Source organism: Triticum aestivum, chromosome 3D (genome assembly GCF_018294505.1).
Source record: "Triticum aestivum cultivar Chinese Spring chromosome 3D, IWGSC CS RefSeq v2.1, whole genome shotgun sequence".
NCBI classification, from domain to species: domain Eukaryota; kingdom Viridiplantae; phylum Streptophyta; class Magnoliopsida; order Poales; family Poaceae; genus Triticum; species Triticum aestivum.
The window spans coordinates 478,625,460-478,646,750 of record NC_057802.1 but is presented as its reverse complement, the minus strand read 5'-3'; the positions used below and the strand labels follow the sequence as shown (position 1 = coordinate 478,646,750).

Below are 21,291 nucleotides of genomic sequence, written 5' to 3'. Positions count from 1 at the left end.
AGGACTCCACTAGAAAGAGTGCTTCAGATATTACGTTCTGACCTAATATTACTCCACGACATCAACAACTAAGAAATTAGCAACACAAAGTTCCATGGATATATACTAAAATTTATTTTTGTACTCAGCAACAGCAGAAATAATTCTACACAAATAATAAAAAGCAAGAAAATATTTTTTGTCAAATGGTAAGGTAAAAAATAGGAAGTTTCAAGCAATTTCAGATATTTCATTTCTCTAAAACCATAACAATACAGAGTTCAAATGTACTTGACGTTCGGCATATTTCTCAATGATGCAAACCCAACCATCATTTCCTTGTATCCCCAACCCAACTTATCCCTGTGTTCTTGTGCATATCTTCTTTCAACATCTCGGTCCTGACCTCCTCAGCATCCCACCACATCTCCTCTGATGCATACAAGTTTGAAAGCATAATCTTGTAAGAAGCCTTGTCTGGATACAACTCACAGAGCTTTTCAGCAACTGCCCTACCAAGGCTGGAATCCCGGTGGAGACAACACCCCCAAAGTAATGCACCCCACACGCCACAATCTGGTGGCATTGGCATTGTCTGTATAAGATCATAGGCCTCCTTCAGCTGGTTAAACGTTGCAAGAAGCCTCACCATGTAGACATAATGCTGCATTTCAACCACTATGTGGAACTCATCCCCCATTCTCCTAAACAACTTCCATCCCTCGTCTAGGAGTCCTGCATGACAACAAGCAGCAAGTAAAGCTGAGAAGGTAGCACCATCAGGCCTGAGCTTATCACGGACCATCTCATCAAGGACTTCAATGGCCTTCATCGCAAATCCGTGAGAACCAAGGTTTGATATGACCATATTGTACATGACTGAGTTCTTGTTAGGAATTTGGCGGAATACCAAATATCCCAGCTCAGCAAAACCACATTTTGCATAAGCATCCATTAGTGAAGATGAGACTTTCATGTCTTTATCAGCACCAACCCTGACTGCATAACAGTGGATCTCCTTGCTGTAGCTGATAGTGGCTGTAGAAGCACATGCCGAAAGAAGACTAGCAATCAAGATGCTGTCAGGCCTCCTGCCAAAGTAGCACATTTCTCTGAACAAATCAAATGACTCATCATACTTGCCAGTCTGCAATTGCCCTGTAATGAGTGAAGAACATGTAACCAAGTCCGCATCCAGCAAACTACCAAACAAGGTTTGGCCCGATTCCACGCAGCCGCACCTGAAGTACATGCTAACAAGTGTGCTTCTCACATGGTGGCCAGAATCGTAACCGCCCTTGATACACACTCCATGGACTGCTTGACCAAAAGCAAGCGCTTCTGGATCCCAGAAGGATGAGAGCAAGCTGACCATCGAGTAGCCGTCTGGTTCCTCCCCAGCCCTACGCATCGCAGAAAACAGTTGAAGCCCCTCAAGCCACATTTCCCTGTACCCATACCCGGACATCATTGAGTTCCAGAGAACCAGGTCCGGCTCACGCAAACCATCAAACACATGGCGAGCACTCTCCACGAGCAAGAACTTTGAATATGCGCTAACGAGCGCACTGCCGACGATTGGGTGGGAGGACCAGCCGGAAGTTGACGCAATACCATGGAGGGTCTTGGCGCCGCCCGGCCGATCACAGTCGGCGCATGCGCGGAGGACGCAGGCGAAGGTGTGGGCGTCGGGCGGGGTGGCGGAGCGTCGCATGCTGGCGAATAACGCGAGAGCAGTGGGAAGGTCTAGGCGGCGCGAGTGGGCGCGTATGACAGCGTTGTAGAGGAGCGGCGAGGCCGGGCGGGGTGCTTCGTCGAGCAGGCGGTGCGCCGACGCGAACTCGCCGTGCGCAGCGTAGGATCGAAGGAGACGGAGGCGGAGGTCGTCGGGGATGCAAGGGGAGGCGACGATAAGGCGCGCGTGGAACTGCTTCGCGCACGAGAGAGGGAGCGCGCCGCCGCCACCGGCGGCGGCGGCGAGGAGCGCCAGCTTCCGGCGCATACCATGGACTAATGACTGGCCTCTTCCGACCGGGCGAAGGCTGCTTCTCCTGAAGCAGTTTCAAGCGTTGGATTTACGACGTACTCTCTCGGTAAAGAAATACTATAAGAACGTGTAGTAGTGATCTAAACGCTTTTATTATATTAGTTTACACATGAAGTACTAATCTATCATCACACGTTTTAATAAAGGAAAACATTCGGTGTCAACCGACTGAAAAGAAACTTCGCGTCCGCCTCCTTCGTTGTGCAACACGTGTCCATGTGGGCCTGATGCACGTCTCCACCTTCACCCGATTTCTAAACCAACGCCAACTTTTCTCCCACTCTATTCTCTCGCATCGCTTCTCTCATGTTGCAGAGTGGACGGGGGCGTTGGAAGCTGGGTGCCGCTGCCGCTCACACCGGCCAGCCGGTCGCCCCGCCGCTCAGTTCTCTCCTGCCCTGGGCGGCGGATCTGGCCCGAGCTCACCGGGAAAGCAGTCGGAGGCGAAGGACTCGACGACGGCTGCACGGTTCCTGTGAAGAGGAGAAGGAGGCGAGAGAGAGAGAGAGGTGGGTCATGGGAGAGGAGCGGCATGGCGAGTTGGAGCAGAGAAAGGGAGGAAGGAGGCGCCGGTGGGCAGCGGGATCACCGGGCGATGCAGAAGCTTCGGGCGCGAGCTCCCCTGGTGTTGTGGCGCAACGCACGGCCTCTTCGTCGACGTTGTCGATGTCGAGGGAGCCCTCATTGATGGATCCCTCCCAGCCCTGTGTGGCGTGTTTATGGGCCGGCGGCAGGCTATCACCATCCATGGTGAGGCATTTGGGGGTTAAGCACCGTTCGTAGATGCTTTTGCAACACCATCAATGTTTCTGAAACATAGGTCTTGTTGCAATAGTCAACAATGTTTATAAAACAAAGCTTTTGTTGTAAAGAGGGATCATGCACGGAGAGATTTGCAACGTCACCAATGTTTCTGAAACAAAGCTCTTGTTGCAATAGTCACCGATATGTTTCCGAAACAAAGCTCTTGTTTCAATAGTCACCAACGTGCTTCTGAAACAAAGCTCTTGTTGCAATAGTTACCGACGTGTTTTTGAAACAAAGCTCTTGTTTCAATAGTCAATACTCTTGTTGTAAAGAGCGATCGTAAGGTGAGCAACCTAGATCGGACGGCTCGCGAGGCAGCGGATCTTTTGAAAAGATCCACCAGCCGACGCGTAGCACTCCCCATAAAGGAAAATATTAATAAATGACAAAGAAATCAAGAGTGTGACTAGACTATGACTGTATGAGTGATGTGTCCTAAAAATCACACTTAGGTAGATATATTTATTTAAGCGACAAATAATTCCGGACAAAGAAAGTACCATTGAATCCGTGTTCAAAACAAAATTTCTTTGTTTCATATAATTGGATTTGACAAGAGAGCTTCAAGTGCAACTTTTGTAGTAACCGAGAATCAGTCTATTATTCTATTTTCAAATGTCATTTTAATTCGTAGTGCTATTTTTTTATCAACTAATTGAGTCTTTCATGAAAGAACCAAATGTATCAAAATGAACCAACAATTACTCCTTATATTATAGGATAGAGGGTAATATTTTGTCGACCGCTTCTTCTTCTTTCAACCTGACATATATTCCTCTCCTTTCTCGCTCCATATTTTATTATTCAATCTCATATATGATTTTTTTCACCAGTTTACAATGAAAACCAAGTGCCCCACCTTTTATTTATTTTCCATTTTCCGGATCTTTCCAATTAATATGGACAAATGAATCACATGCTAACTCAATATAATATTCTCTCTATAAACTAATATGAGACGATTTAAGCGGAAATTGCTTTTGGAGGCTGAGCTCTATGGAGGCCTACAAATGCAAAATTTGTGAAAATTTATATTTTTACATTTTAAAAAATTCTAAAACAAAATGCAGACATATATGAAGGCATAATGCACAAGTGTGTAAATTTTCAAGACGAATACGTTGAAACGAGGGTTATGCAGAAAAAACGAGGGAAATTTTTATTTTTGCCACTCTAGATTTCGCCAATTTTCCTTATGCCACTCTAGATTTTGACATTTCACCTTTGCCACTCTTAGTTTTTGACAATTATCACAATTGCCATTCCTGTGGCAAAAGCAAAATTTTCAGAGTGGCAATTGTGATAATTGTCAAAAGCTAAGAGTGGCAAAAATGAAATAAAATTATTTTGCTTTTGCCAAAGAATGGCAATTGTGATAATTGTCAAAAGCTAAGAGTGGTAAAAATGAAATGACAAAATCTAGAGTGGCATAAGAAAAATTGGCATAATCTAGAATGGCAAAAACAAAATTTTCCCAAAAAACAAATCCGGGGCTTTTTAACACATGATACTATTCATCCTCTCAGACTATGAATTTGCCTTTTTTGTACAGGTCGCATTTCAGCGTATTTCATCATTAAGTTTTACACACATACACCTCACGGCCTTGTTTACTTATACAAAAAAAATCAGAATTTTTGAAAACGAATATTTTGAATTTTGATTTTTTTTCTTCAAAAAATCAGCCTCCATGAGATCCAAAACGCCATTCTCCGTTTTAGGTCACTACTTTATTCTAATAAGAAAGAAAAAATGCCCTTAAAAAAGGAAGGAAAAAGGTGCAACTCAAGAAAGATGAAAAAGAGGAGGTTGGTAAATTTAGTTTTTGTTTTGTTTTCGGTCAAATCTGATTATGTCCATAGTCAAAAATTCATCTTGGCTGTCCCATGCCGGTGCGGCACCGTCTTTTGCTCTCACTCTCCCGACACCCCGCCCCCCTCGCCCTACCCTAATCCGACCCAACGCGGCTCCAGTGCGGCCGCCGTGCCCTAACCTCTCCGCGGCTCCCAACTCCTGACCACCCCGCACCCCTCCGCCTTTCACGCGAGTCGCCGTCCCCGTTCAACCCCACCGCGTCGCCCTGCCGTCCCAACCCATCCGCGATTCCGGCCATCGTTTCTGAGTTATGGGCATTCTATCATCCACGATTTAGTTTAACCCCACCTGATGTGGGTAAATTTTGGGCGTACCGGTGCACGCCCCAGATCCGCCCCTGTTTCTTGAGAGAGATTAATTTGTTTACTACTAGTATCGCTTGAAATACTTGGGTGCTAGCGCTTAGAATCAGAATGAACCTTCATTCAGTTTGCCAGTTCCTGCTTTTTTTTTAAAAAAATGCACAGATATCTGGATGAGTTTGGTGACATAAGTATATGCTATTTGAATCTTACCCTCGTTATCCATGTTTTCTCAGGTCTGTGCATTCCAAACCAGCCCTTGGACGCCCCTTGTGACAGCAACAGCATGCCTAAGATAAAGACAAGCCGCGTCGAATATCCTGAAGGATGGGTGCTTATTGAACCCACAATCCGTGAGCTGGATGCCAAAATGAGAGAAGGTATGCATGTTATTGAGTATGCTTATTATCTATCTGTGTACCCTTTTCAGATGTGCAATGATATTTCGCACTCTAGGATGGGTACTAATGTGATTTGCACGTGCAGCTGAAAACGATACACATGACGGGAAGAGGAAGTGTGAAGCACTCTGGCCAATTTTCCGCATTTCTCATCAAAGAAGCCGTTACATTTATGATCTTTTCTATAAAAGGAAGGAAATATCAAAGGAGCTGTATGAGTTCTGCCTGGACCAGGGTTATGCAGACCGTAATCTGATTGCAAAGTGGAAAAAGGTTAGTAGTATCCTTAGCTAAATATCATTTTTACATGCACACAAATCTTTTTGTTTCGTATTACTGTAGAGTGTTATTTTTCATTTCTTCTCGCATTAGATGTTCTTTAATTAACTAATGCGTGTACAGAGTTAGTTCATATGTATGAATAAACACACCATCAAGTTTTTACTCTCTTATTTATCTTTTTCATTCACAACTACTCCCTCCGTTCCTAAATATTTGTCTTTCTAGAGATTTCAACAAATGACTACATACGGAGCAAAAAGAGTGAATCTACACTCTAAAATATGTCTATATACATCCGTATGTGGTAGTCCATTTGAAATATCTAAAAAGACAAATATTTAGGAACGGAGGGAGTAACAGATAGTAGTTCTCAAAATACACCCTGAATAAATTTCCCTACCTTTGCAATTTTATTCTGGTGATGTCAAACTAGCAGCTGATGTCGTCATGCTTATGCCTTTATCACCCCATAATATTCTTTAGCTTAATGCTTGTGTTCCGGACATCTGAATTGATTAATAAAGTATGCCGTGCTCATTGCATATTTATGTTGAGCTTATATAAGATGCTTTTGTGGCTAAATCTGTGACATGTGGGCAACTTCATTCATGGCATGAATTTGCTTCTATAGCATTTCGTCAGCATTTACCTCGATGAACGGTGGACAATAATCGTAATAAAATTGAGTTCCTCGATGAAGGGTGGATGTTATATTCACTCCCTGTTTACTGTAATCCTGATTTGAAGTTAAAGAATTATACATCTAATGGTCAAACTTTTTGTTCCGAGTAATGTAGCTCAGTGCTCCCGTTCGATTTCATGAAACTGACAATACACCAGATTGATCTCATCCACACATGGCATGCTTGTGCATCCACCCTTCCTACCAGTATCCTTTGATGCCTTACATTACAAGTATCCCGGACTCCAGGGTACTTACGATAACTTTGTGAAGCCACACTCTAGCACCCTGACCATAACAAGGACAAATACAGAAACAGAGACGGGCACCAAAACTCCAGTTTCCTGTTCTGATCTTTGTTATCATCAATCTTCATTCCTATGCACCAGAGGCCTCTATCCCTAGTGGTGACTGAAAACTTCAGATGTCACTTGCAACAGCAGTTGCGCTTGGTGGCTTCACAAGTTTAGCTTTTGTAAGCCAGCCCGGTAGGATAACCAATGTGGAACCTGTAACATACATTAGCAGGGTCCTGAAGAACATATTTAAACAGTGCGGTCCCTGGTTTTCCATATGGAGCAAAGCAAACCACACGTAAATAAAACAGCTGCCTCCACTAACTGTGCATGCTTTACAGTCTTACAGAGCATCTATTAATCCATTCATGTACTTCACTAAACAATGCAGGCATAGTCTTAGTACCAAAAGTGAAGTTCGCTACCTCCCATACATAACGGACTACTACACAATGGATTAAAGGATGATCTACTGCACTGCCACCAGCCTCTTCTGAGCAAATTATCCTTAGTTAAAATGCTATTCCTAAATGCTAACTACAGAGGACTTTTGGGGTTGTTTGGTTACTGAGTTTGTAGAGAACCAGATGTCCGTAAACTCAGTTTCTGTTATAACCACCAAAAGACTTGTTTGGATTATCTAATTAAAACGTGGATATGTATACTGAGTTCTACAAAAACTCAAAAACCCAGTTCATGAAAAAACAAGTAATAGACGTTTTTCTAAAAACCTGTTTCTATATATGAGATCAACGTCCTCATCCTGGTGAGTTCAGCCGGTGGTGACAAGCGCTCGACGGAGTCGACGTTGATAAGCAGGTTGTGGTGCTCATGGCCTTCACGGCGGACCCGCGTGATGCGTTGTTGCTACATCCCTTGTCTGCTTTGCAACCACCATCATCGTCCCGTCCTCCAGTTCCGTCTCCTGCGTCGTCGCCTCGTCGGCATGGTGCCTTGTTCCCGTCATCGCCTCGTGAAGGCCATGGCTATCTCACCTGAGTCGTCGCCTCGTCGGCATGGCCGGTGCCAATACTGGAGCAGCGCCGCTGCCACCGGAGGCTCCGTTGTCCTTATTCCGGGCGTGGATGTGATGGCCGGGGAAGTCAGACCTGGGGGCTGGGCTGGGTCTTCAAGTGGGGCGGCGAGGGGCAGGCTCACTGCTGCTGCCATGTCACCATTGTGTGATGCAAAGAATGCATCAAAGCCGCCGTGATGCGAGCCGGAACACCTCTCATGTACGCATTGTTTTTTCTCGTGAAACAAAGAACTGCACGATCGTGTTTATCCCATCCAAACAAGGAATTATATATGCTTACATTTACCCAAAAAACCAACTAAAACTGGTTTTCCTAAAAATCCTCTAAAAACCAGTTTTCTAAAATCTCACTGTAATTCTTTGTATCCAAACAACCACTTAACTTGAGGGACCTTGACTAACCAAAATCTTTTGTAAGGCCAAACAACCTGTCTGGTTTTTAAAGCCAAATACAAACTAAACAGAGAAACAGCCATCGTTGCCCAGTAACCATTACATTTTATTTGTTTGGCTCATCAGACAACATTGGCATCGCTACATCTGCTCAAGTTCCAACCACATAACAGTTTTCTCTCCCGCCCCCACAATACATCCCTACCCTTCCACCAAAAATGTAGCAGCACTGACATTATAACTGACAACAACATCACAGAGCCACAAATCCTTCCAGAACTTGTCCTGGTACGAACACCCACCTCTTCCATACAGAACTGAAGAAAGAAATCTTTCACCTTCATTGAAACCATGCAGAAAATGTGACCGTGCAGGCCTAGTACTACATTGTGCTAAAGTGCAGTTGCCTAGGTACCTTCTCCTAACCAGCTCCTAACAGACACCGTCATTCTCAATCTTTAGTAGCCATTTAATGATTAGGTGACCATGACAGTTAAATATACAACCCCCGTCCCCTTGGGTTGGTAACATATATCCTGCCAAGTAGCAATGATATTTTCTAGCCCCATGCTCTTCCTGCCACAACAGACCTTTTCTAATTTTAGCACTTGACATGTAGATAGAAATGTTTCAGAACCCTAAGTACAAAGCTCCCCTTAGTGCTTCATTCTTCATAGTTTTCCTTCTGTTCCTTCCAGTTACTTCCTCCGTTCGGAAATAAGTGACGCTGTTTTAGTTCAAATTTGAACGGAGGGAGGACTTGTTATTCTGTTCTTTGTTTAGTTACTATGATCCGTCAGATGTTCTTACTTACCCGTTGCTTCCTTTTTGTGTACGCGCAGCCGGGTTACGAGCGCCTCTGCTGCCTCCGCTGCATCCAGACCCGAGACCACAACTTTGCGACGACGTGCGTGTGCCGGGTCCCCAAGCACCTGAGGGAGGAGCAGGTCATCGAGTGTGTCCACTGTGGCTGCAAGGGATGTGCCAGCGGCGACTAACTGACTAGTCACTTGTATTCATCACGTGTCGTCGAATCCATGGTTCTAAAGTGAGCACTCTGGTTATTTCTCAAGTGTGGCCTCTGGTAAGAACAATCGTCCTGTAATGTAAGCACTTGGCAGATATCTGTTGTGTCTGTACAATCGGTCATCCAGTTTTCCTAACAGAAACACACATTTGCTCCCCGTACGCCATTGCTTTATCATCATCATCCTACGAAGGCCTGAAGTTGTGCACAGATCTAGTATGAGCATGAGAGAAGTGCGGGTGTGCATTAAATGGCTTGATAGAAACGTGTGTGCTCGATATTATATTACTCGGTGCACTGCAAATTCGTCACGGCCTCCTTGTTTGGTGCAGTACGTGGAGCTGACCTTGATTTTCTTCTTCTTGTTGGAAGCGGTGAGCTTGGATTTAAATGAGGTCATAGCAAGTCGTTGGAGGCTTTCCGTGCGGTCGTAGTATGAGGCTGGTTGGTGAGGCGCTGGATCCAATCCAGGCACGAAAAGATTCCAAGCGGGGCATGACACTCATGCGTGATCCCTCCCAGCGACAGTTTGGATTTTGCAGCCTAAGCCAGCACAGTTCGGCTGTACCGCGCTCGACAGAAAATTTACCCCCACAAACATCATAAACAACGGACCCCGATGCAAGGAGGGAGGACCTCCGTCCAGCCAGAAGATCGTTTGCCCACAGCACGGCACAGGACCCCGGGGCGACAGGTGAGGCATCGCCATTCGCCACTGTGAATTGACGGAACAGCCAGCGATACCGTTGCGCTGAGGCTCGCCGTCAGCTCTCATGGTCCTCGTGCAACGACCGCTACGGCTGTCGGTGCGCGCGTGGGGGCGACCGCGGACTGCGTCCTCGCGTGCGCCTCCTCGCAGAAAGACATGCCACTTTTTTAATACGTACGGGCACGGGCACGAGCACGAGAGAACCAAGCCGTGGCGTGACGGTGGCCGGTGGGTGCGGCGTTGGTGTAGACCGTCACCGTAGAGCAGGAGCGGGGAGCGTGGGGTTGTTGTCAATTGTATTGTATCGTAGCCCCGCACCCCGGGAGTGAGTTCGGAAGTCCACTTCAGTAGCACGTCGTACGTGCAGCTCGGGTAGCTCGTGTCCAGTGCGGCCGACGACCACCGGCCCGGGCTGCCGTTCTGGAGCGGACGGGGGACACTGGTGTGTGCATGCCGAGGTTGTGAGCGTGCGCGGATGGCGGACCATGCGGCGGCGGCGGCGCCCATGACCATCGACTTCCTCCGCGCGCGCCTGCTCTCCGAGCGCTCCGTCTCACGGGCCTCCAAGGAGCGCGCCGACCAGCTCGCCGCCAGGGTACGTATGCTGCGCGCGCATTCTTGTGGATGCCAATGTCGGCGCCGTTGATTCGCGCGTCTCGTTCAGGTCGCGGAGCTGGAGGAGCAGGTCCGGGCGGTGACGGCGCAGCGGCGGCAAGCGGAGCGGGAGGCCGCGGAGGTGCTGGCCGTCCTGGAGTCCCGGGGCTTCTGCGGCAGCCTCTCGGACGTACTCGACTCGGGCTCCGACGACGACGCGGACGAGGAGGAGCTGGACGAGCCACGCGACGCCACGGTCACCACCGGCGACCCTGCGCCCCGCTCCCACGGCGAGGAGGGACAGGAGCAGGAGCAGCCGCCGGCGAAGGGCGGAACGAAGGAGGAGGACGAGGACGCGACTTCCGGGACGGCCCTGCAGCCGGGCGGGCTGTCGTGGAAAGGCCGGTGCGCGAGCCCGCGGAGGGCCAGGCAGCTCAAGCAGCGGCACCGCCGGAGCTACGTCTACTTCCTGGCCTCGCAGTCGGACCCCTCGCCCAAGTACCGGATGGGCCAGTCCTGCCGGAAGAACAAGCGCAAGGAGCTCAGGTCTCGCCATTAACTGTCGTCCTCATTTCTGCAATGCCATTCTTGTCAGATTTTGACACGCTGCAGTTCTGTATGGCAGTAGCATTGCAGCACTGACAGAGAGTCGGAAGGAACAGCGAGATGGACCACGCTGCACCGATGATGATGGCCGGACCAAGTTTGACGGCGAGGTGGGCGGAGACGACCAGCGGAGCTCGGGCGACGGTGGTGGTCAGTACGTGATGAGGCGCGACGATGATGATGGGGAGATGGAGAGGGTGCTGGAGAAGCAGGCCGAGCTGATCGGGCAGTATGAGGCCGAGGAGAAGGCTCAGACGGACTGGGAGAAGAAATTCAACGACACCCGGAGTTCACCCAACAAGGTACTACTACCACCGACGTATGAGCTGCATTTTTGGCAACAAAATCACTAGTTCTGTCAAAATACGTCAGAGTTAGCATCATGAATGATGTGTCCTTGATGTGAGATTTGACATGATGAACATTGCCGGAGGTGATAGTTCTTGCACCGATTTGACCCATACTTTTGCTTTCCAAACTGCAGGGTGACGCTGAGGCAGATTGCAAGGTACCGGCGAGATCAGGTGGTGATAAAAAACTCCTCGTTTCCAGACCACCCAAGAACGCATCAGAGGAAATGGGGCGGACCGCTGCCGTTTCAGCACAAGGAAGCTCCAGCTACAGCACGGCCACAAGAAGAAGCCAAGACCAGCAAGGAGACGCAAACTCAGACGGCTGCTCGAGCCGATACGCCAACTCCGCGTCTTCCGGGATCTGCGCCGTCAAGGCGCCATCGGAGTCGAGCCCGTCGGTCAGCAAGGTGTCGGACTGGAGCTCGTCACGCTTCCACGACCACGCGGACGACACACGGTCATGTCGACAGTCGAGCGGCGACATCGACGTGGAGAGCGTCCTCCAGGCCCTGCAGCGCGCCAGGATCTCCCTGAGGCAGAAGCTGGACCGGCCGCTCCCGCCCAGCCAGGTGACGCTGGCGCTCCCGGCGCCGGGCGATGAGTACCGTGCGGACCTCTACGACGACGACGGCAACAGTTCGTACAGGGAAGAACACAGTGGCTCAAGTCCGTCCCGGCAGGAAATACTGGCGCTGGGAGCACCGGAGGACTACCATGGCTACCATGACTATGGAAGAGAGGAAAGCCTTTGGGTCGATGGCGCCAATGCTTCGCTCATGGAGAAGCCGAGCGGTTCAAGCCCTCCTCGGCAGGAGATCCTGGCTCTCCCGGCCCCGGGCGACGATCGCGTCCCCGACGACATTCAGGGCGACGTGAAGATCCCTGTCAGCAGCCCGGGCCTGTTCCGGCTGCCGACAGATTCATTCCCAAAGGACAAGGGGCTGTCAAGAAGCAATGGCCATGATTTTGAGCTCGGACATGACACATACAAAGATGATGAAGCTGGGGTTTCAGCGAGGCAGTTGTATGACCCGCACGGTTCCGCGGCTACTTCTGGTAGGTGCGGCGTTCCAGCAAGCTCAGGCTTCACGGTAGGGGGCGCTTCGGTCCTCTCTGGGATCCCAGGACTCCCGGAAGACCTGAGAAAGGGTGGCGGCCCTCTCCGGGATGCGGACCTGTTCATGCAGCCGCGGCTGCGAGTGCATCATTTCTAACAAGTTGATGCTGTAGCGTGTGTTTGCCGTTGATTGTTTGTCTATAGCGTGTGCTGGTCGGCTTTTTCCTGTGGTCCGATGACAGACAGTGGCGTGTATGCTATGCTCTGCGGCGTTGTCAAGCACAGCCAGCTTGTTCACCGGCTGCACCGGCAGTGGAGATAAGATGCCTTTGTTTGCTTGATATCCGTGCTAACCTCGCCCAAGGCAAGACAGGAAAAGTTGCGTCGCTTTTCGCCGGTCGCATGCGTTAGTGCGACCCTGCAGTCTGCAGGTGACTGAAACTGAAACAGCCAGTTTGAGTGCTGTCGTCTGGCCGGTGTCTGCGGCTGGCTGCCGGCGACGCACTCGTCCTGGCGTGCCTGCTCCATCTCTGGCCCATCCTCTCTCGGCGTTTGTAAAGGCATCCACGACACTCATGATGATGACAGCGAAGTGCGTGAACTTTGCTTCTGGAGCAATCTCGCCGCACCTTTTGCCCCGCGCAACACCGTGGTGTATGCATCTCACGTGTGTTGCCTCCAGTTGCAACAGTCATCATGGCGTGTTGCTGCAAGCGCTACGCTCGAGCTGTGCGCTGCAGCTAGCTGCCCTTCCAGTCTGCCTTCGCTGGAACCTGTGCAGAACTCTCGTAAAACTGCCGCCAGCTTCCCACGATGACTGTCCAAAGCTCGGCGACGCAGTCCTAAGCAGCCTACCAGACACGAGCCTGCAATTAAGGATGCAAATGGGTATTCTCCAAACCTCTTTAGTTCAACTAAATGAACTAAATTTGAAATTTTAGTTCAGCAGAGGGTGCCATGGGGGTCCCAAATTTCCATCCCTAGCTGAGATTGGAAAAGGTACTTAAAGAGTTGATTCAAATGCCAGTAAGACTATACACCTACACTCCAAATGCCAGTATGCAAAGAGACCTCTGATTTGACCACGTTGGAAGTCAGATATTTGATTCCTGTAAATATAAGCCTAATAGGTCGATCGGAGCCCAGGCTTACTTCAGACCACTTACCGCATCCACATATACATATCATACCCCCTAAAGCTACTAATATCGGAAGAGCAAAATCCCTCAATTATAATACACACTAGTCAAGATAATAATACTAGGAAAATTCGTCCCACGCGTCAAGCGTCAGGACAAGAGAACTAACCTAAGGAGCAATTCTTCGGAATATACACTCAGTACCTCTGCTGGGGAAACGGTCCGTCATGGAACATGAGAGGCTCCATTTCTTTCGCGTGTGATTTCGCAAGTAGATCCATTCAAACTCTGGAGAGTCACAGGCATGCTATAGGCCCATGCATTTGACCCACCAGAACGCCCGCCCTATCTTGAAAGGAAGTTCATAGTCTTTCAAGAAGGATGGTTCTCTTGTCGCCTCCTCTGCTTCTGACCATACATACAAGCCGCGCTCTTGGCGTCCGCCAGGGACAGTATTGTCGAGTATGACAGCAACCAGAAACGCAATCACCATATTGAGTGACAGTACCGTATTGAGGACGTAGTTTACCTGAGATGTGGGTAAATAGAGAATCACGATTAAACTTCCTACGTAAATACAGTACTATACATGTAATATGCTTATGCACACTTTTCAGAATTTTTTTGCGCTCCAGAAATAAAGCTTTTCAGAAAAATAAATAAAGGGCCACCTGGAGCCCGTCCACCAAATGCCTTTTTCGCACGAAACCACCACTAAATTAGCATTTTGGGCCTCAACCCAAGCATACAGGTCACAAACTACACTTCTCTAGATGTCACTCGACAATCCACAATAGTGAACATTTACTTTACAAGTATTTAAATTCGCTACAAAGTAAAAACACACTCAACAACAACAGCAATAAAAAAGCCATACAGTCCCAAACAAGTTGGGGTAAGCCAAAGTTAAAACCCATAAGATCTCAAAACCAAGTCACAGTTCTAGATAGCTAGCTTCGACGCACCCCTGTCCATGGCTAGTTCTTTGGTGATATCCCAGCCCTTCGGGTCTCTCTTTACGGACTCCTCACATGTCAGTTTGGTCTACCCCGACCACTCTTGACATTATCAGCACATTTAACTGTCCGCTATACACTGGCGCTTTTGGGGGCATGTGTTGTATATGCCCGAACCATCTCAGACGACGTTGGACAAGCTTTTCTTCAATTGGTGCTACCCCAACTCTAACACATATATCATCATTCTGGACTTGGTTCTTTCTTCTGTGACCACATATCCATCTCAACATGCGCATCTCCGCTACACCTAACTGTTGGACATGTCGCCTTTTAGTTGGCCAACATTCAACACCATACAACATCGGAGGTCAAATTGCCGTCCTATAGCGTTTTGTCCCTTCCATTTGGTTTCTTGGATGCATAGGATATCAACGCCTCTCCGCCATTGTATCAGCTAACTCCCATAACTTACCCATCAGGGACCCTACTTTCCAGCTACCGATGGGGATGCTACTAGAGCCTTGCTCATTTTCCACTACACCCGAGGGTCAATGTAGTGCGCCACTAAGGATGCGATGACCGATCCCTGCTTACTTCTCACCGTATCTAGTACGGTGCGACACCAAGGGGGTGACGGCCCGGCCCGGCCCTTGCCCATTTAAGACAACACCTGGGTCCCAATATGGCGCGTCGCTAAAAGGGTTATTATGACCATCCCGGCTTAATAGGAATGATAGACTACTCATATCAAGAAGGTGCACCATCTTTTCCGGGAGCTCATCCGAAAGGAACCTCAAAGTTAAGAGTGCTTGGCTTGGAGCAATTTGAGAACGGGTGACCGACTAGGAAGTTCATCCCGGGTGCACACAAGTGAGGACAATGTGCGCAGAAAAGACTAGTATTGGTCGGTGGGGCTAGTCTAAATCCTACTCCCTCCGTTCCGATTTACTCGTCGTGGTTTTAGTTCGTTGGTAGCCAGGCGCAACAACCAGGAACCGGTGAGTGAATCAGTGGGTTTGGCCAGGGCGTTACAATTGGTATCAGAGCCGCCCCTCGCGGTTACACGAGCGCGTGCGGGTCAGGTTTGTGGGCATGTGGATCATGGCGCGTGTGGCCCGTCATGGCACACGACATGGCACATGTGCTCCTGCTGGGCCAACGAGGACGTTGGTTCTTTTGAGTGGGGGTGTATGTGGCATCCTGGCTTAATAAGAATGATAGACTAATATCAACAAGATGCATCTTCTTTTCTGGGAGCCCATCCGAAAGGATGGGTGGCCAACTGGGAAGTTGATACCGGGTGCGCACGAGTTAGGACTTAGGACAAAGTGTGCAGGAAAGACTAGTGTTGGTCAGTGGGGCCAATCTAGATCCTAGGTGGTAGCCAGGCACAACGGCAAGGAACCAGTAGGTTTGGCCGGGGTGTTACAATTACGCCCCAAGGATGTTCTTCTGGGTTTCACCTCCATAAGAGTGGTTCAGTTATGACGTTGGCTCGCCAAGCCTATCACAACCCTCCTTTACCCAGGCTTGGGACCGGCTATGGCTATGTTGAGATAACATAGGCCGGATCAATTTTCAATTGAAGCGTGACTTTGAGTAGCAAATTACCAAAAAAAAAAGTTGTACATAAGATTGTTTGTCAAAATGGTAGTAGTTCTTTAGTAGCAATTCCAAATATACCAAGTGATCCATAGGACAATCCCAGTAGCCTAGCATATGCTTGGTCCAAACCAAATATCTGTTTTTCTACTAGTCAGACGGTATGAAGAGTTCTAATTGACAATAGAATTTGTGCATTTTTATCAACAAAACACAATCATGCAATCATCATTTAAACTATAGTATGAAGATATAACCATGCAATTGTTATTTAAACAGTAGAGAGTAAAACATACTGATGCAAAAGATAGAAAGTTCAGTACATACCCCACCAAATCCAGTGTCTACAGGCCCATGTGATGCAACATTGTATGGCTGAAAGTAGGTTGGAACTGATGAGTTTGTGTTCGGAAGTAATCCGTACTGTTGGAAGTATGAAGGAACTGATAGGGATAAAAACAATGCTAGCCCAACTACAATACTGTTTCTCGAGCTTCCTGTGGCACCATAACGAAGATTGGACAAGCCAAGAGCACAGAGCATGGCCCACATGAAACAAAGGAGAGCAGCAACCATAACATCAGGGATGGAAGCAATGAAAGCACCAACTTTTCCTACAAATGAGATAGAGAAATAGTTGTCAGCAAGAACCATGCATGCTATCACCTGACTAAGTGATGTTTGCTCTTCCAATATTGTGTAAGAGCATACGTCAAGACTCAAGACAAATGCACGTAGTTACTTACCAACAAGAGAGAGAAGTATAAGTACAATAGCACCAAATCCAACTGCCTTGCGGCTACCCATTTTAGTCACAGCGATCGTATGTACATTTTCTGTTATTGTTGCTGACCCAACTCCTGTTCCCCACAGGCCAGCCAAGACTGTGGAGATACCCTCAACGCCTATACCCCTGCTAACAATTCCAGCTGTTGGTGGTCTTGTTGCCACAAACAAAGATGACGCATGGTAGGAACCAACCTTAAGTCAAGTGAACACAGCAGAATTGTAAGAAGATAGGATTTTTTATTATGATGAGCGTTCAATGGTTCCATCAGTATACTATCTACATAAAGATCCAATTTCAGGTAATCAGAACAATAGTAAGACATGTGTCTGGGAAGGAAGCATATTTCGAGTTGATGGTTAACAAAGACTCTTTATAGTTTAGATCATTTTAAATAAGTTAACTATATCAACAGACACAATGTAATACTCCCTCTGTAGACAAATATAAGATGTTTTAGATCACTACAGGGAGTACATTGCAAGCTTATTTGAAGAACATATAAAATAAAGTAAAGCCAATATGATGAAGGTTTGAAACAAATCCCAACTTACAGAATCAACTGATGCAATAACTGATACAAGACACATCACAAGGCCCATTTTCCAATTGAAAACTGGAGTGCCCCATTGCAACGGGTACGGAAATCTGAACCAAGGAGAAACTCTCAAGGCATGTGAAGTGTCTACACGGCAAGATTTCATCCTCAATACATGCTTCCGGCAAAAGGCTGATATATTGTTTGAAGCAGGAATATTTGCATCGCAACCTTTGTAGCTGTAAACTCCACTCGCTGTCAGAGCAAAAGCAACAGCCCATGTGATTCCTAGACCAAGAGGAACCTAAAGGGGCAGCACATCAGTAGTTCAAAGGTTGGTATCTCATGCAGTCACAGTAACCGTAATGCAGCATAAATGAAGACAACAGGTCAATACTTTTAGCCCATCTTACCGCATAAATTAAAAAAACCCGGTAGCCAAATAACTTTATTTTTCGAAGGTACTGCACCAAGAGAAATATAAAAATATCAGCATAAAACTATTTGTAGTGAAGAAGACATTACAGCATTTAACAAGATTTCAAGTGTACTCACTAGTGCAAAGATAATGACCATCATTAATTGCAGGAGGCCCATCTCTATACATGACCCTAATTTAGTGAACCCATAACTGAAAAACGAAAGTCCAACAGCTGCAACCGTTGGTGAGACGACAATTGGATTTATCAACCTGAAATAAACAGAGATTGAATTGTAGAACAGAAGAACAAAATTAGCTTGGTCGATGGTCACAATGCCAAGCCAATCTATTGCACCAGCCAATGAATTCATCACAGAAATATGTTTAGGATACTGGGATATATCTAGGTTCCCCCTCAGGCCTATGACGTGGACTATACTGGGTTACAGATATTTTCTTAAATTTTTGAAAGACAGCTCTTGAAGTTATGACAACTTGGATCTGATACCATATTGAGTTGCATACTTGCAGGCACCAACCAGTTAGCCCAAAAGCCTAAGTTGATAAGGAAAGGCTGATCCTATACCCATGCTTCAGTAGTTGTAAACAAAGTTAAATTATGGACACAAATCCATAACAATAGCACTCAAAAGCGGGAAATGATCATTAAGATGTTTATTTATGTTGATATCATGCAATGCTAATAATTAATCTTTACACAGTAGAGCTAAGTGAAAGTTGTGTCCATATTCGAAATATAAGTTACTTTGCGGTAACACAAAACTACCAGAGTAAATTTCGCTACCTATGAGCATGCATCGTTCAAATCTCGATTTATTAACTACCTAGGTCAATCAGGTCCATGGCAACATCCTATTAGCATATGGACATGTCAGAGCAGCAGCAGACAGCTAAGATGAAAATGACATGTATCTTACTGGAAGCAAGGGAACAGAACCTTAGAAATAGTGACATGAGGCCTGTATATCCCAGCAGCACTTGGAATACACCTCCTATTATGATAGCTCCCTGCAGGTGCTTCATAATGTGTTTAAAGTTCTGCAATGATATAATTTGAGTTAATCTCAGATAACTTATTTCACAGGCCCTGCATTACAACATGTGCCACGATCATGTTATAGAGGCTGTGTTGTGTCACTATAACACAAACAGGGGAAAAAATGCATACATTGTCATTGAGCCCAAAGAATTCAGGGGAGTTGATAATTGCAAGCGCGGGGGCAAGGTACACAAAGGATGGCCCCTGCACAAGTGGCAACCTCGTTCCGAACAATGTGTGCAACAATGTGGTTAATCCCGAGACTAGCAACACCGTCGACACCACCGCTGCCGTGTCGTCCTAAAAGATATGCATCCAAACAGCACCTATTAAGCAACACCCCGACTGAACAGCCATGCTATATGAAAATGAAATACTAGTAAAAATTCAATGATGAACTCACGGCTGAGCCACCCATTGCAGGAACCATCACGAGCGGGACCAGGATGATCGACCCGAGCATGGAGATGTAATGCTGGAACCCGTATATCACTACTGGAACTGCAGCACAGCTTAAAAATCCACACATTAGCAAGCCGTATAACCCTCATCGGAATCGTGGATGTTTCAGTTTTCCTCCTTCGGGCACTTACATATTCCAGGACTGTCACGGAGCTCGTACTTCACGTGCGCCGGCCGCTCCGGTGCATCCTCTTCCTCCTGCAGCTGCGGCAGCGGCGCCGCGGCCGGCTGCCCGTTCGGCCTTCCTCCATCCGAATCCCTCCTGCGCGCCCTCGCGGGAGGCGCTGCGGGAGGTTGTTGTGGTTGCTGTCGCTGCTGTGGCGGCGGCTGTGGCTGCTGCTGCTTGGCATTGGTCGCAGCGGCGGCGGGAGGGGGCGGCAGGGCGGGGTTGGGCCGGGCCGGTGGGCCGGACTCCAGATCGGCGGGGGCGCCGGGCGGGCGGGGGAGCGGGGCCTGCCCGGAGCTCGGGGCGGAGGCGGCAGCGCTGGACTCGCCGGAGACGCGGGGCTGGAAGCCGGTGCGCTTGGCCCAGGAGAGGGGCTGCGCCTGCGGCTGCGGCGGCGGCGCCGGGGGCCAGGGGCCGGGGCGCGAGCGGCGGGGCGGCGGCAGCGCGCCGGACGAGGAGGCCATGGCGGGGCGCCGGGCCTCACCGCCGGCGAGCGGCGGCGCTTTGGGGGAGGGGAGGGGCGGTGCGGCGGTGCGAGGGTTTTAGGCGAGGGGTGGTGTGGTGGGGGTGGCGGAGGCAGTGAGCTGGCTGGAGAGACGCGTACTAGCCCGTGCGTGCGTGCGGCGCGGGGACGGAGGGAGGCGGAGATTTTGCGGTGGGGTGAGTGACTGGGCGCGGGGCCCGCGGCGTCAGTGCACGTTATGGCGTCGCGGCGGGGGCCGCGTGGCTGGCCCGCGTTTGAAATTTCGGGGGACGGGGCGTGACGCGGCGAGGGTTTCGGTCAGCCCAGCCCGCCCGGTTTGGTCCCGGTCCCGGTCGGCTCGAGCGGCGCGGAGCGTGACTGTGACTGTGTGCGTGATCGAGTGATCGTACTCGAGACGTTGTTTGTTCCTTTTGTCACTAGCGCTGCACCTCGCGTGAGGCCGTGGAAGTTACGCCGTGGTACGGGATAAGCAGGGTTCTCGTGCGTCCGCCACGGAATTACTGAATGAAATGAAATAATTTAGCTTGGGATGTGGCTTGGAGCATTGAAACATTTTTGAAAAAAAAATGGGTGCCGACCGGCTGCAAAACTCCTCGCGTGCATACCCGATCCGATCTGCCGCCACCTGTCCTACCGATGCATCGCACGGCATCCGCTCGCGTCCCCTATAGCGCTCCTTTCTTCGGCTTAAGTACCTCATATCGGCTCCAGGAAATGCCATTTGGCTTGTATCAATCACTTCCGCAGCAATCAGTGTTTCCCTGGATTGACGAGCACCGTGCCAGTACGCCTCGCCGCCATCTCTCTCCCATGGTCGCATCCGGCCGGAACGACGGCCATGGCCGCCGCGGGCAGTGCTCCCGCTGCCTAAAAGTGCCACCTCCATCGAAAGGACGGGAGTCGCCACGCCGGAGTCCGGCAGTACCAACGGTCTGAATCGCGTAAACCACACGGACGAGCACACGAGGACGGTTGCAGCTCCGCCTCATACCGCCCCGCGCCGACAGTGAAGCCGCCATGTACTTGCCGCCACCGCTCATAAAAGAAGCCAGGAGTACGACACAGCCAACATGACTGGAGAAAGAGGCCAGGAGGATGATGTGATTGCCGGTGGTCGTGCAGCTGATGGAGAGGAGACACTTCAGATACGGTAGCTTCTTCAAGACAAAAGTATTCAACATCGAAAGAACTTCATGATGATTTGGAGAAAGACATAGATAAGTTGGA

The 21,291-nt window shown here is 48.8% G+C and overlaps 3 protein-coding genes and 1 pseudogene across 3 annotated transcripts; 2 read left to right on the top strand and 2 right to left on the bottom strand.

The window, feature by feature from the left end:
• Nucleotides 1–208: 208 nt before the first annotated feature.
• Nucleotides 209–2,059, bottom strand: LOC123079816 (putative pentatricopeptide repeat-containing protein At1g64310). Its single transcript, XM_044502630.1, has one exon. The coding sequence runs from the start codon at nucleotides 1,979–1,981 to the stop codon at nucleotides 311–313; it is 1,671 nt and encodes a 556-aa protein (XP_044358565.1). The 5' UTR covers nucleotides 1,982–2,059; the 3' UTR covers nucleotides 209–310.
• Nucleotides 2,060–4,733: 2,674 nt separating this feature from the next.
• Nucleotides 4,734–9,337, top strand: LOC123079818 (protein BUD31 homolog 1). Its single transcript, XM_044502633.1, has 4 exons — nucleotides 4,734–4,956; nucleotides 5,247–5,390; nucleotides 5,497–5,684; nucleotides 8,943–9,337. Exons 2-4 carry the CDS (start codon nucleotides 5,297–5,299, stop codon nucleotides 9,096–9,098), a joined length of 438 nt encoding a protein of 145 aa, XP_044358568.1. The 5' UTR covers nucleotides 4,734–4,956; nucleotides 5,247–5,296; the 3' UTR covers nucleotides 9,099–9,337.
• A 234-nt stretch (nucleotides 9,338–9,571) lies between these two features.
• Nucleotides 9,572–12,787, top strand: LOC123079814 (uncharacterized; annotated as a pseudogene).
• A 771-nt stretch (nucleotides 12,788–13,558) lies between these two features.
• On the bottom strand, nucleotides 13,559–20,132 carry LOC123079813 (nucleobase-ascorbate transporter 12). The gene is made up of 10 exons (XM_044502629.1): nucleotides 19,546–20,132; nucleotides 19,356–19,453; nucleotides 19,082–19,252; nucleotides 18,851–18,951; nucleotides 18,027–18,162; nucleotides 17,885–17,935; nucleotides 17,488–17,775; nucleotides 16,893–17,127; nucleotides 16,474–16,760; nucleotides 13,559–14,114 (listed from the first exon to the last, which is right to left on the bottom strand). The coding sequence occupies exons 1-10, from the start codon at nucleotides 20,042–20,044 to the stop codon at nucleotides 13,893–13,895; spliced, it is 2,088 nt and encodes a 695-aa protein (XP_044358564.1). The 5' UTR covers nucleotides 20,045–20,132; the 3' UTR covers nucleotides 13,559–13,892.
• Between the last annotated feature and the right edge of the window lie 1,159 nt (nucleotides 20,133–21,291).